The sequence below is a fragment of the Pseudorasbora parva genome, chromosome 3, assembly GCF_024679245.1.
Source record: "Pseudorasbora parva isolate DD20220531a chromosome 3, ASM2467924v1, whole genome shotgun sequence".
NCBI classification, from domain to species: domain Eukaryota; kingdom Metazoa; phylum Chordata; class Actinopteri; order Cypriniformes; family Gobionidae; genus Pseudorasbora; species Pseudorasbora parva.
Genome location: NC_090174.1, coordinates 48,721,047 through 48,735,276, shown reverse-complemented (window position 1 = coordinate 48,735,276; position 14,230 = coordinate 48,721,047). Strand labels below are relative to the sequence as shown.

General features: G+C 37.7%; 1 protein-coding gene across 6 annotated transcripts in view; it reads left to right on the top strand.

Moving 5' to 3' along the window:
- acacb (acetyl-CoA carboxylase beta) overlaps window positions 1–14,230 on the top strand; it is a 31,192-nt gene that overhangs the window by 1,073 nt on the left and 15,889 nt on the right. For 3 of the 6 annotated variants that reach the window (XM_067439330.1, XM_067439328.1, XM_067439326.1), the window contains exons 1-22: window positions 16–151; window positions 738–1,273; window positions 6,574–6,706; window positions 6,808–6,946; window positions 7,115–7,224; window positions 7,318–7,399; window positions 7,484–7,582; window positions 7,666–7,775; window positions 7,853–7,963; window positions 8,088–8,297; window positions 9,258–9,428; window positions 9,575–9,736; window positions 11,452–11,615; window positions 11,728–11,878; window positions 12,023–12,126; window positions 12,221–12,302; window positions 12,395–12,540; window positions 12,633–12,783; window positions 12,924–13,058; window positions 13,353–13,499; window positions 13,579–13,767; window positions 14,010–14,110. In XM_067439330.1, the coding sequence (XP_067295431.1) occupies window positions 882–1,273; window positions 6,574–6,706; window positions 6,808–6,946; window positions 7,115–7,224; window positions 7,318–7,399; window positions 7,484–7,582; window positions 7,666–7,775; window positions 7,853–7,963; window positions 8,088–8,297; window positions 9,258–9,428; window positions 9,575–9,736; window positions 11,452–11,615; window positions 11,728–11,878; window positions 12,023–12,126; window positions 12,221–12,302; window positions 12,395–12,540; window positions 12,633–12,783; window positions 12,924–13,058; window positions 13,353–13,499; window positions 13,579–13,767; window positions 14,010–14,110 (3,089 nt within the window). In that variant the 5' untranslated portion in view covers window positions 16–151; window positions 738–881. Of the gene's footprint in view, window positions 1–15; window positions 152–737; window positions 1,274–1,709; window positions 2,038–6,300; window positions 6,374–6,573; window positions 6,707–6,807; window positions 6,947–7,114; window positions 7,225–7,317; window positions 7,400–7,483; window positions 7,583–7,665; window positions 7,776–7,852; window positions 7,964–8,087; window positions 8,298–9,257; window positions 9,429–9,574; window positions 9,737–11,451; window positions 11,616–11,727; window positions 11,879–12,022; window positions 12,127–12,220; window positions 12,303–12,394; window positions 12,541–12,632; window positions 12,784–12,923; window positions 13,059–13,352; window positions 13,500–13,578; window positions 13,768–14,009; window positions 14,111–14,230 lie in introns of those variants that run through there. The other 3 variants (XM_067439327.1, XM_067439331.1, XM_067439332.1) reach the window with 3 other exon arrangements.

Here is a 14,230-nt window from a genome sequence, read left to right as displayed (position 1 = left end):
AACTTTCCCCTAGATCTCACACACTGGGTCCACTCTGTTAAATGGCAGTGGTGGCTGTCTGTTGGGCAGTTGTGAGGAGAAGAGCATTGAGTGCTATGTATACGCTTTCCAATAACAGGGAAGGCCCGGACACTGACTGTCTGCTTTAAAGGTTTGAGCAAGACGTTTCTCTAAAATCTTAACAGTTTTCAAAAACTTGACAACTTTTATTTCTTAATTGTTTGATAACGTCTTACTGAATATTTTAATTATAAACTTAAGCTTTGCATATGGCTTTTTTTTTTTTTATCTTTGCGTTTATTTGATTCTGTGTGTAGCCTACATGCATGTAGTGGAAAGTGTTTGCTGTGTGCACTTGATCACTTATTTTAGTATTATAAGCATTTTATTGTAGTATTTAATTATATTTTGAATTATATTTTAGTTTTACGTTTTTATTTTAGTTTACATTTTTGTAATTTTGATAAGAGCTTGTCATTTTGTTCTTTTTGTTCTTCAAATATATTTTAGTAATATACTGTAAATCAGTTGCATTTCAGTTTCTAAAAATAATTGATGATCATTTTTATTTGAGTTAATTTCATTTAAATAATAATAATAATTCGTTTTTAATGTCATACAAGTGATCAGATTAACATTTTCCAGTGTTTTGGTTGCATCATATAATTTCACACTGATGCCACCTAGTGTTGTGCATACTTTTGATAACCTAATAGTTGTATTTCTTTGTTTTACAGCTAAACAATTACAAAACTCATGACAAAAATAAAAGGGACCATCATCGTATCCTACAAGTAGGGTCAAAATTTATATTCAACCACTATGGGTTGTCAGCTCTTACTCTTATTGTCCATTTGAATGCATCATCGAGGTCCATAGAGATGCCATCACAAACACCCACCAAAGACTGTTCAAGGGAACAGTCTCCTACAATTGACCCTAAATCAGCAAGCACCTCGACTGGAAATAAGGGAATTCCTGCTTCAACTCCCAGTGATCTCACTGACCGGTTAAAAGTCACAGAGGAATCTGTTTCCAATACTTTTACCATGGAAAGCAGTAAATCTGATAGGCCCAGATTTGCTGCTGGAGTTCAGGCTAAAGAGAGACTGAAGTTTATTCTAGGAGCTTCTGAGGATAATTCCTCTGATGATGAGCCTTTGGTTATGGGCCAGGCCACCAAACTTCAGCCCGGAAGCACAGAAACGCCTAACACCGTACCTGCCATGCCATCAGAAGTTCTGTCACCCCCGGTTCGGTCAACAGGTTTAAGGTGAGCATCCTTAGATATATCGTTTGTCTAATTAGGTTTCAAGCTGCAGATGTGCTGTTGATATGACATTTTAGTTTTTGTGTTTTATGTGAAAATTAAAAAGATTGGCTGTACAGAACTGGTTTATGAATTCTGTTCAAGTCAGATCTTGAATGCAGTGTGAAATTAATTCACAAAGGCTAGTACAGATTTTCCCTTTTGGGCTTCAGTATGACTCCCAATCTTGGTTTAATAGTTAACTTTGCTCTCTAGTCCCTAGATGTGCTCTTAGTATCGGTAGGGGACACTATACACCACATGAAAGAGTCCAATGTCAAACAGGACGGAGTTATGGACCTGAAGTACAGCCATATGGTCATTCTCAGCACACTCTGTGATCATGTGACTTTCTCATGCTTGTCACCTGTTAAAGTGACATGCCGCACATTTCAGTACTATTAATGGAAGCAATGCTCCGATGTTGACTTTCACAGTCATTCTCATTGCGTTTCAATGTAAAAAACATTCCAGATCGTTTCCAGAGTCAAAATACCCTAGACGTATATTTAGGGTTGAGTTGGGTCGAGATGTTTTGATGTAGTCTCCGGCTATTTGTGTGCTGTTTGTTTCGAGGGACGTTGTTCTCCTCTCCAGCAAGTCGCCTACTTTTCATAGGCTCAATTGGCTGGACTTATACAGAACAAATGGATAAAGGTTGATAATCTAGAGCAGGACATACGCATTTAGTTTTTCTTGCAATGGAAGGGAATCTTCAAAGGCCAAAGGTAAGATCATTCTGTAGGTGACATTTGTTGAGTAAGTTCATGTCATTTATTGCAGTTTGCTGTTTACAATACTTCTTTTGCAATACTTTTTATAACTTTCGGGAACTTGTTGTTTAACTGAGATTTAGCAAGAAGTTTTACTATTTTGCAGTTCATTTTCTAGAGAAAAAAATAAAAGCAGTGACTATCCACAGATTCCACACTAGGTTTATAGCATGTTTTTCTTACACAAGTGGTGGTGAATGGAGGTCTTCATTGGCATGGGGGAGGGAACATGAGAAGGAAAGAGCAATAGAGGAAAAGGGAGGGAACATAAAACATGTTAGCTGTTGTTTTTCATCTCCTGCATTATCATCTGATACTTTGCAATGGACAGAGAAGGAGAGCAAACCCTCAACTGGTTTCAGTGCCTCAAGAGGTTGGTACCAGACTAAACATGCACTTTGTTCTCTAGAACCTCCCTTTTCTAAGTGGACAGTATGTTCTTGGCATGGGTAGCATGCTGAAAGTATTCAAATGAGTGTGGTTTCTGTTGTTGTTCCTAGCTGTGTAGCACTACACAGCAGCGTGTGAGTTTATCTTAAGTGCACAGTAGTTTTAGAATGGACTTTTGGAATGCAGAACGTAGGTTGCATTTCAGCAAAATCCTGCATAACTCAAAGCAGACTGTTTGAGCTGTGCGTGCAGTGTTATGAATGTACCCGATGAGGTTAGCATGTATTTCTATGAGTTCATATAAGCTCTATGAGAGGAGAACAAATGAAAACTGGAGAAAAAAAGAAAGGTTCTCCCGTTATCACATCCAGTTCTCCAGATAACATTAAAAAAAACATTAATGTTTTTAATGTGTTTTTAATGTTATCTGGAGAACTGGATGTGATAACGGGAGAACCTTTCTTTTTTTCTCCAGTTTTCATTTGTTCTCCTCTCATAGAGCTTATATGAACTCATAGAAATACACGCTAACCTCATCGGTTTTTAATGTTTTTTTAATGTTTTACAAAATTAGTTTCATATTATTATGTTTATATATATTTAACTTTTGCCACATTTCAGGCTTCAAACATAATAATATGAAACTGTAATTTTTAAAAAGTGGGACACAATCATGAAGTGGAACGAAATTTATTGGATATTTTAAACTTTTTTAACAAATCAAAAACGGAAAAATTGGCCGTGCAAAATTATTCTGCCCCTTTACTTTCAGTGCAGCAAACTCTCTCCAGAAGTTCAGTGAGGATCTCTGAATGATCCAATGTTGACCTAAATGACTAATGATGATCAATAGAATCCACCTGTGTGTAATCAAGTCTCCGTATAAATGCACCTGCACTGTGATAGTCTTAGGTCCGTTTAAAGCGCAGAGAGCATCATGAAGAACAAGAAACACACCAGGCAGGTCCGAGATACTGTTGTGGAGAAGTTTAAAGCCGGATTTGGATACAAAAAGATTTCCCAAGCTTTAAACATCCCAAGGAGGACTGTGCAAGCGATAATATTGAAATGGAAGGAGTATCAGACCACTGCAAATCTACCTAGACCTGGCCGTCCCTCTAAACATTCAGCTCATACAAGGAGAAGACTGATCAGAGATCCAGCCAAGAGGCCCATGATCCCTCTGGATGAACTGCAGAGATCTACAGCTGAGGTGGGAGACTCTGTCCATAGGACAACAATCAGTCGTTTACAAATCTGGCCTTTATGGAAGAGTGGCAAGAAGAAAGCCATTTCTTAAAGATATCCATAAAAAGTGTTGTTTAAAGTTTGCCACAAGCCACCTGGGACACACCAAACATGTGGAAGAAGGTGCTCTGGTCAGATAAAAACCAAAATTGAACTTTTTGGCAACAATGCAAAACGTTATGTTTGGCGTAAAAGCAACACAGCTCATCACCCTGAACACACCATCCCCACTGTCAAACATGGTGGTGGCAGCATCATGGTTTGGGCCTGCTTTTCTTCAGCAGGGACAGGGAAAATGGTTAAAATTGATGGGAAGATGGATGGAGCCAAATACAGGACCATTCTGGAAGAAAACCTGATGGAGTGTGCAAAAGACCTGAGACTGGGAGATTTGTCTTACAACAAGACAATGATCCAAAACATAAAGCAAAATCTACAATGGAATGGTTCAAAAATAAACATATCCAGGGGTAAGAATGGCCAAGTCAAAGTCCAGACCTGAATCCAATTGAGAATCTGTGGAAAGAACTGAAAACTGCTGTTCACAAACGCTCTCCATCCAACCTCACTGAGCTCGAGCTGTTCTGCAAGGAGGAATGGGCAAAAATTTCAGTCTGTCGATGTGCAAAACTGATAGAGACATAGCCCAAGCGACTTACAGCTGTAATCGCAGCAAAAGGGGGCGCTACAAAGAATTAACTCAAAGGGGCCGAATAATTTTGCACGGACAATTTTTCAGTTTTTGATTTGTTAAAAAAGTTTGAAATATCCAATAAATTTCATTCCACTTCATGATTGTGCCCCACTTGTTGTTGATTCTTCACAAAAAAATACAGTTTTATATCTTTATGTTTGAAGCCTGAAATGTGGCAAAAGGTCGCAAAGTTCAAGGGGGCCAAATACACACACACACACACACACACACACACACACACACACACATATATATATATATACACACACACTTTAGTTGTACCACCTGACATGGAAAGTGAGACAATCTACCCGTACTTGAAATTAGCAGTTCTTATAAGTGTTTGAGCGAGATCTACAAACCTTTTCAGTTAGGGTCCTCCGGATGATGCATTATCATGTTTACTGTTATTACCTTGTCAATTCATAATAAAAAAGCCATTTTTGCAGTTGTGCCACCCTGACATTTAAGAATATACAAATTGCTGGGCAAAAGTTTTTCAATTATCGCAACAGCTTTAAAAAACTGATATTTATAAAAAGTGTTTATATGAAAGGTTTCAAACCTAAAATTATGCCATGTAATTTAGTTTTAATTTTTTTTTTTATTAAGAAAACCAATAGTTTTCTTATTCTGTTTATTTGTTCAAAAGGTTTCACCACCTGACATTTTGGGGTTTTAAGATAACAAAATATTTTTATAAGTTAAGTTAAGATATTATATTCAAACTAAATAGGTTTTATAGAATAAAGTGAATGTCATGAATTTATCAAATTGTTTTAAAAGGAAATAATGCAAAAATACAAACATAAGCATGTCATGTCATTGACCTAATACTCTACACATAATGAAGCAATTACAAAAAAAAAAAAAAAATATATATATATATATATATATATATATATATATATATATATATATATATATATAATTTTTTTTTATTTTTTACTAATCATGTAGTTTTCAATACATTGTTTTTACCGCTTATGAAGACTGCATCAATTATAAACCATTTAAAATCTAAAAATATGCTAAGGACACACTATGTCAGGACCATATTGATTATCTGCCAATATTAAAGACTGGTATATGTCAGTATTATTTGGACGTTTAATTGTGCATGTTCATATCCCTATTTTTACATTTATGTTATTTTATCGTCATTTAACATTCAAAGTTATTTAAAAAAATAATAATAATAAATGCAAATAAATTTTTTTATAGCAAATGAATATCCAGTTTTCATAATATATGTTATATATTGTAATACCTAAATTCACTTTTAGAATTTAAAACGATAACAATTGATTTTATTTTTTTAAAATGGTAAAGAATTTTTATGTTTATAGGCCAACATGAAAATTATTATTGTCTTATTGATATTCTTATATTGATACGATCTGGTCGGATTGGTAAAACTGGTTCCTGTCTAAATGTTGCATAAGATAACGTATCTTATAAAGAGTGGCTTTTTGAGTGACGCATCTAAAAAAAAAAACAATAGTCTGCATTACAGAGTTTTGTTTCCACTGATGACTGCAGAAAATAAATGAAGTGTGATCCTGCAGATGATCAGCAATTATTTGCTTGTATTCATTTGTCACCTTGGCATATGGTAAAGGTAGTATTTTAAGCTACATGCGTCATTTGTTCTTCTTCAGTCCACCTTTTACAGTAAATTGGTATCATTACATTTGCTTTTGTATAAAAATTGGGTCTGTGACTTGAAGTGTGAAGTTAGCTGTAGTTTTACAGTTCAGGGGTTAGTTCAGTTAGTCAGTACTGTCTGTAGCCTTTATGATAACACATTAAGCTGTGATTGGCTGATTTGCTTGTGTGAGCATTTATATTATAGCACACTTTGACAGGTGGAGAGTACAGAGGCCAGATCAGTAGAGAACATTTTTAATGATCAAGTTGCCTTTGAGAAGTCATGCGGATTTGATGGATTCTTACCTCGTATGTATTTTTTTTGTAAAGTTTTATCATTTTGTATTTTTATATTGGCTTAAATGGTACTTGATAATGTTAGTCTTATGTAAGTTCTGCACAAACGTGCACATTCATGTTTATTTAACATTATTAACTGTTGGAGCTTTAACCATTTTCTTTAGATTTATTGTTCATGTTCAGATAACTAATGATATTTTTGTCTGTAGGCCTAGCATGTCAGGCCCCCATCTGCTGAAAAAAGGCAAAGAACACAGGAAGATGGATGTGCATAGAGATTTCACTGTTGCATCCCCAGCTGAGTTTGTCACTCGCTTTGGAGGAAACCGCGTTATAGACAAGGTCAGTGACGTGTTTGTGTATGTTGTATTATTTCTTTTCACAAAACTGTAAAAAATCTATTTAATATGTATGTATGTTTTTGTAATTATCTCTCACATTAGGTGCTGATTGCTAATAATGGCATTGCTGCAGTTAAATGCATGCGTTCAATTCGCCGCTGGTCCTATGAAATGTTCCGTAATGAGAGAACCATTCGCTTTGTGGTGATGGTCACACCTGAAGACTTGAAAGCCAATGCAGGTTTGCAGAAAAGAAAATCAAAGTTTGACCTGGAACACTTTTGTCACAAGTTAAATTATATTATGTAGCATTTAATTTTAGAATTGGTATAAATTGTTATTGGGCATTTATCTTCTATTTGTATTTATTGAAAAAACGATGTCTAAAGTTAATTGTGTGTATCTCCAGAATACATTAAAATGGCTGATCACTATGTGCCAGTCCCCGGGGGCCCAAATAACAACAACTATGCCAATGTTGAGATGATTGTAGATATTGCCAAAAGGATTCCAGTGCAGGTACAGCCTCACCAATATCTGTCTTGGTATTAGATGTGTATTTTTCATCATTACTGATGTTTTTTTGTTTTTTTTTGTTGTTGTTTTTTTAAGGCTGTTTGGGCTGGATGGGGTCATGCTTCTGAGAACCCCAAACTACCAGAGCTCCTCCATAAATCAGGGATATGTTTCCTAGGTATTTTTTGACATATAATTATCCATAACCTGTTTAGCCAGCTTAGCCTTGCTAGATGTTAAACGGCCCTTCTGTCTTTTTCAGGGCCTTCTAGTAAAGCCATGTGGGCGTTAGGAGATAAGGTGGCATCTTCCATCGTAGCTCAGAGCGCAGACATCCCCACATTGCCCTGGAGTGGTACAGGTGAGAGATCCGGTGCATGTCATGACCTATTGCTAGAGCTTTCTTTGTGATGCCTTTATCCCTCCTTCTTTGTCTTTTATCAGGTCTGAGGGTTGAGTGGGCAGAAGAAGAACAGAGACATGGTCGTGTGATCAGTGTTCCTCCTGAACTTTATGTGCAGGGTTGTGTTAAAGATGTGGATGATGGACTAGCGGTGTGTTTTAGAATTTAACATTTGTGTTACAGTTGGACTTCCTTCATCCTGCTAATTGTATGTTTTGTTGTGGTTAGAGTGCAGAACAGATTGGCTACCCTGTGGTAATCAAAGCATCAGAGGGAGGCGGAGGGAAAGGTATACGGAAAGTGGACTGTTCCGAAGACTTTCCCAGCTTTTTCAGACAGGTGCACACTGCTGTATTATTACTTAAAATAATGAAGTCCTATCAAAATAAAATGCGCTTATTTCAGTGTAGTTATAGGTTTGTATTCATTGCATAGTGTCTCTGTTGGTTGTTCTTTGCTACAGGTGCAGACTGAAGTGCCAGGTTCACCTATTTTCATCATGCAACTAGCTGAGCACGCACGCCACCTGGAGGTGCAGATCCTGGCTGACCAGTATGGCAATGCCATCTCTCTGTTCGGCAGAGACTGTTCCATCCAGCGCCGCCACCAGAAGATCATAGAAGAAGCTCCTGCTTCCATTGCCTCCACCACCACTTTTGAACAAATGGAGCAGGTGAGGCAAAAATCTGTTAAATATTTCTTAGCCATGTTATTTTGGGGTTTTGTGGCTAAGACTAAGGACTTGTAACTTGGAGTACTTAAAATGTATCACGCTAGAGGCTAGTTTGTAACTAACTTTATAAGTCATTCGGTTGCAGTATTTGTTCTCATAGCACAATGTAGCTAGTAGGTCGAAAGTTATAATGGGTAGATACTGACGTAGAGTCACATAGTGAATGATATTTAGTAAACAATAAGTTGTAACTTTGTGCCCTAGATTAATTAAAGGGATAGTTAATCCAAAAATTTTCATAATTTACTCACCCTCATGTTGTTCCAAACCTGTATGAATTTATTTCTTCTGCTGAGCACAAAAAGAAGATATTTTGAAGAATGTTTGTAACCAAGCAGATACAACAACCATTCACTACCATAGTAGGGGGAAAATACTATGGTAGTGAATGGTTGTTCTATCTGCTTTGTTACAAACATTCTTCAAAATATCTTCTTTTGTGTTCAGCAGAAGAAATAAACGCATACAGGTTTGGAACAACAATGAGGGTGACTAAATAATGACAGAATTTCCATTTTGGGTGATCTATCCCTTTAGAAAGTGTACTGAAAGTGTTTGCTATATGACTTAAATGTATTATTCATCCATATTAAGGTTTTTAGAGTATTACAAAAGTTTATTCATCATATGCCAAACAAAACTGGACCGCATGCGTGTCTGATAAAGATAATGCCAGTGGGAAATATGGAGAACAATAAATACACAATATATGAACATCAGAACAATTTGTACTAAAATGCTCTAGTCTTTTTACATTCATGTGCACTACATTATTAATCGCAGGTCATTATATTTGTTTGCATATGATTATTTATTTCACAAAATCTTTTTGTTTTGATAACTGTACCATAATGGTGATCATATTGACATGCACAATTAATTTTCTGCTCTGCGTGTCAGTATGCAGTGCGTCTGGCTAAAATGGTGGGCTACGTGAGTGCTGGTACAGTAGAGTATCTGTTTTCCGAGGATGGAAGTTTCCACTTCCTGGAGCTGAATCCACGGCTACAGGTGGAACACCCCTGCACTGAGATGATTGCTGACGTCAACCTTCCTGCTGCACAGCTACAGGTAAAGCAAAGTATGCTATAGTGACCCCTCCAATAGAGCTGTTGTTTGTTGAATGAAGTTTTGAGGTACTCTATATATATATTTCTCTAATATTTTTCAGATTGTGTTGTTGCTGATCATAATCTTTTGGTACCCTCTCTCTGTAGATAGCGATGGGGATCCCTCTTTACAGAATTAAGGATATCCGTGTGCTGTTTGGTGAAGCTCCGTGGGGAGACACGCCTATTAACTTTGAATCTCCAGAATGCATCCCCTGTCCACGAGGACATGTTATAGCTGCACGCATCACCAGTGAGAACCCAGATGAGGTGAGCAATTCGTTCAGGTTTATTCAACATAAAAGCTTGAAAATTATATAAAGCTTGATTCAACAAGTCTTTAGTTTACACAATGGTTTAAATTTGTTGCATATTCTATACTGTATTGTTTAAAAGTTTTTTTTTTAATTAAATGAAATCTTTTATTTAGCAAGGATACATTAAATTGATCATAAATAAGGATATTTATGATGTATATGAGCTGTACTTTCTATTTATCAAAGAATCCTGGATTTTTTTTCACTATTTAGCACAACTGTTTTCAATGTGGATATAATAACTGCAAATCAGCATTTTAAAATGATTTCTAAAGGATTATGTTACACTGAAGACTGGTAGCCTGCCAAGCCAAACCCTTTATCAAGATGTTTGGTCTGGAAACTCACCATTGACGGCTCAATCCGAGGCGCGGGATAAACGGTTGTCTTTCAAACTCCCTCTGCACTGCGTGTACGCAATTGGATAGCGCTACAACCAACCAGAGCAACGAAGGTGAAGCAGAGCTCGTTGACAGATTAAACTTTCGCCGTATCCGGTTGGCAAAACTCAGAACACATCTTCCCTTTTTAAGAATGCCTTCAGTGCCGTTCTTTGTTCTTTTCTCAGAGAAAAGCTTAACTCCAAGTCTTCCAGAGTCGCGGCCAAAGCTGATTCAAAAGACCGCCGTTTGCCAGTTTCTATGTTTACTAGAAGCACGCAAGCGAAACTCAGCCACCATTATGTTAAGCCCCGCCCATGGACTCTATACAGGATGTGATTGGCCCGACCAGAGTTTGGCTTTTACAGCTCAGAAGTGTATTGAGAGTTGCTAGATGACACTCGCGGCAGATTAGATTTGCTCCCGCTAGGGTGCGTCTAGATTTCTAGGCTAGAAGACTGGAGGAATGATGTTGAAAGTTACTATATTTTTTGTCATATAAATGCTCAGCTTAAGAGCTGTGGTGAGCTTTAAGAGACTTTCTTTCAAAAGTGTTAAATCTTACCAATCCCAAATGTTTAAACAGTATTTTATATGCATAATCATTTCTACAATTGCCTAATAATGCAACATTTACTAGACTTCTTGCTTGTATTCATGCATTAGTGTTATTTTAATTTAGCCTAGAAATCTAGACGCACCCAAGCGGCAGCAAATCTAATCTGCCGCGAGCAACTTTCAATACTCTTCTGAGCTGTAAAAAGCAAACTCTGGTCAGGCCAATCACATCGTGTATAGAGTCGGTGGGCGGGGCCCCTAGTGACGGCAGAGTTGCGCTTGTGTGCTACTAGTAAACACCATGGACTGTAAAAGAAATTGGCAAACGGCTGTCTTTTGAATCAGCTTTGGCCGTGACTCTGGAAGACTTTGAGTTAAGCTTTTTTCTGAGAAAAGAACAAAGAACGGCACTGAAGTCATTCTTAAAAAGGGAAGATGTGTTCGGAGTTTTGCCGACCGGATACGGCGAAAGTTTAATCTGTCAATGAGCTCCGCTTCACCTTCGTTGCTCTGGTTGGGTGTAGCGTTATCCTATCGCGTGCAGACGGAGTTTGAAAGACAACCGTTTATCCCACCTGAGCCCTGGGTCTGACTTGACAGGCTAATTTTAGTTACCTATGCATAATTATCATCTTAGATTTAAAAAAAAAAACTTTTAGAGTTTGTGAAGGATACTTTAGCAGTACATTTCTTGATTAATTCATAAGATTAATTTATTTGTCTTCATAAGGGCTTTAAACCAAGTTCAGGCACAGTGCAGGAGCTGAATTTCCGCAGCAGTAAGAATGTGTGGGGCTACTTCAGTGTTGGAGCAACCGGAGGTTTACATGAGTTTGCAGACTCTCAGTTTGGACATTGTTTCTCCTGGGGCGAGAATCGAGAAGAGGCAATCTCGTGAGTTCTTTCAGATCAGCAGTCTTTTCTTTTTTTTGCTTTTTAGAAAAAAATTAGACAGACCTCTCTTTTTATGGTGAATAAATAAAGTTTTTGTTTCTGTGGCCTCCAGGAACATGGTGGTAGCCATGAAGGAGCTGTCAATCAGAGGAGATTTCAGGACCACAGTGGAATACCTCATTAAACTGCTTGAGACGGAGAGTTTCAGGAACAATGACATTGATACTGGCTGGCTGGACCACCTAATTGCAGAAAAAGTGCAGGTAGGACCCAAACCTGGGAACTGGCCTAGATCAAGACAACGTGTCTATAAGAACTCTGTTCTACTTTCGGCCCATGTAAAATTAACTTTGATGCCATTTAAGGTAAAGTGACATTTTTTAATGTTTATTGTATGTTTCTCTTAGGCGGAGAGACCAGACACCATTTTAGGTGTGGTATGCGGTGCTCTACATGTTGCTGATGCAAGTTTCAGAAAGAGCATGTCTGATTTCCTCCATTCACTGGAGAGGTATAACCAATATTCTGGCACTTCAGCATATAATGCTTAAAAATACCACTATACTGTTTTATTCTATGTTTTAATGCATTTCTGTGTGTTTTAGGGGCCAAGTATTGCCGGCTGCCAGTTTGGTCAACACATTCAATGCTGATCTGATTTATGATGGAGTCAAATACTGCCTAAAGGTAACATTAAACACGCTTTGTGAAATACCTTTGATCATCTTTTAATTCATGATTAACGGATGTGAATTTATGTGCTTGTGTCTGGGTTACAGGTTGCACGCCAGTCACCCACCACGTATGTTATCATAATGAATGATTCAGATATTGAAGTAGATGTCCATAGACTTAGTGATGGTGGTCTACTACTTTCCTATGGTGGCAGCAGCTACACAACCTACATGAAGGAGGAGATTGACAGGTTCGTGAAGTAGAGGTTTTGGGCTGTAAAATGCAGTGTACTTGCTTCTGTACCCACTGATATTTATTTGGTCTTTCTCATATGATAAATAGCTATCGCATCACAGTGGGTAACAAAACGTGTGTGTTTGAGAAGGAGCGAGACCCTACGGTGCTCAGGTCACCCTCTGCTGGAAAGCTGTTGCAGTATGTGGTCGATGATGGTTCTCATGTTTTGGCCTCCCAGCCTTATGCTGAAATTGAGGTAAAAATGAGGCAAAGTGTTTTACATTTCTTGGTAGCCGTTTCTACAGAATGCACTTTGTCATACTGTATGGATGGATGCAGGGGACAGTTTTAACTGACTTATTAGAGTGCTTGTTTGCTTTTGTCTCATTCTTACAGGTTATGAAGATGGTGATGACTCTGCATGTCCAGCATTCCGGTTTTATTCACTTTTTAAAAAGACCAGGAACAGTATTAGAGCCCGGCTGTGTAGTGGCGCGAATGGACCTGGATGACCCCAGTTGTATTCATCCGGTGATTTATCTTTAAGTTGTTAATTTTCTTGGGCAAATGTTAAAAATATGATAGTTCTCCCATTAGGTTGGTTGGCCGAAAGTATTATTGAGGAGTTTGATGACCACAAATATGATTGCTGTAGCATGAATTGGTTGCAGATGCCACTTGGTTTGGTATCTAATGCAGTGACATTAAGGATTTTATGAATTCATACATGTTTTTGGGGCGGTTGATTTGCTTTTTTACTAGTGTAATTTTTAAACTCATTCCCATATGCAATGAGACGTTTTAATTCCTGGTCTCCTCCCTCAGGTAAAGCCGAACACAGAGGCGTTACCATCCCAGGAGCCATTACCCATTGTAGGGGAGAGACTTCATCAGGTGTTCCACAATGTCCTGGAGAACCTGGTCAAGATAATGAATGGTTACTGTCTGCCAGAGCCATACTTCAGTTCAAAAGTGAGAACACTGATCAGAGTTAAAGCAGCATGAAAACAGTGTGCAGACTAATCTCCTAACTATCCATATGTCTTTACAGCTGAAGAAGTGGGTCGACACGCTGATGAAGACACTTCGGGATCCGTCTCTACCTCTTCTTGAACTGCAGGAGATTATGACCAGCGTGGCTGGGCGTATACCAGTTACTGTGGAGAAAGCAATTCGAAAGGTCATGGCACAGTATGCCAGTAACATTACCTCTGTGCTCTGTCAGTTCCCCAGCCAAAGGGTGAGTGATGACATATGCTTATCTGAAACAGATTGTGCTAGACAGTATCACATATAGTCAAATGTAACAGTCTCCACTTGAAACCTTCAAATATATTGTCATGAACCATTGTCAATAATTATGATTATCATGATAAAAATGTACCAAATGATATTACTTGATATATTTGCTTTATAAGGATATTGTAATGAATGACAGTTTTTATTCAGTTTTTATTCAGTTTTCAATCAACAATTTTCCAGATAGCAAATATACTTGACAGCCATGCTGCTACGCTTCAGAGGAAAGCGGACCGAGAGGTTTTCTTCATGAACACTCAAAGCATTGTGCAACTTGTGCAAAGGTGAGAAATGCCAGATGACTCACAAATAGAGCCTACGTTTCCTGTTATCTTAAGATAACAAAAGATTACTCAGTTAACTGGAAAATATCAAAATGCATCTGTTTTTTAATAATAATTTTT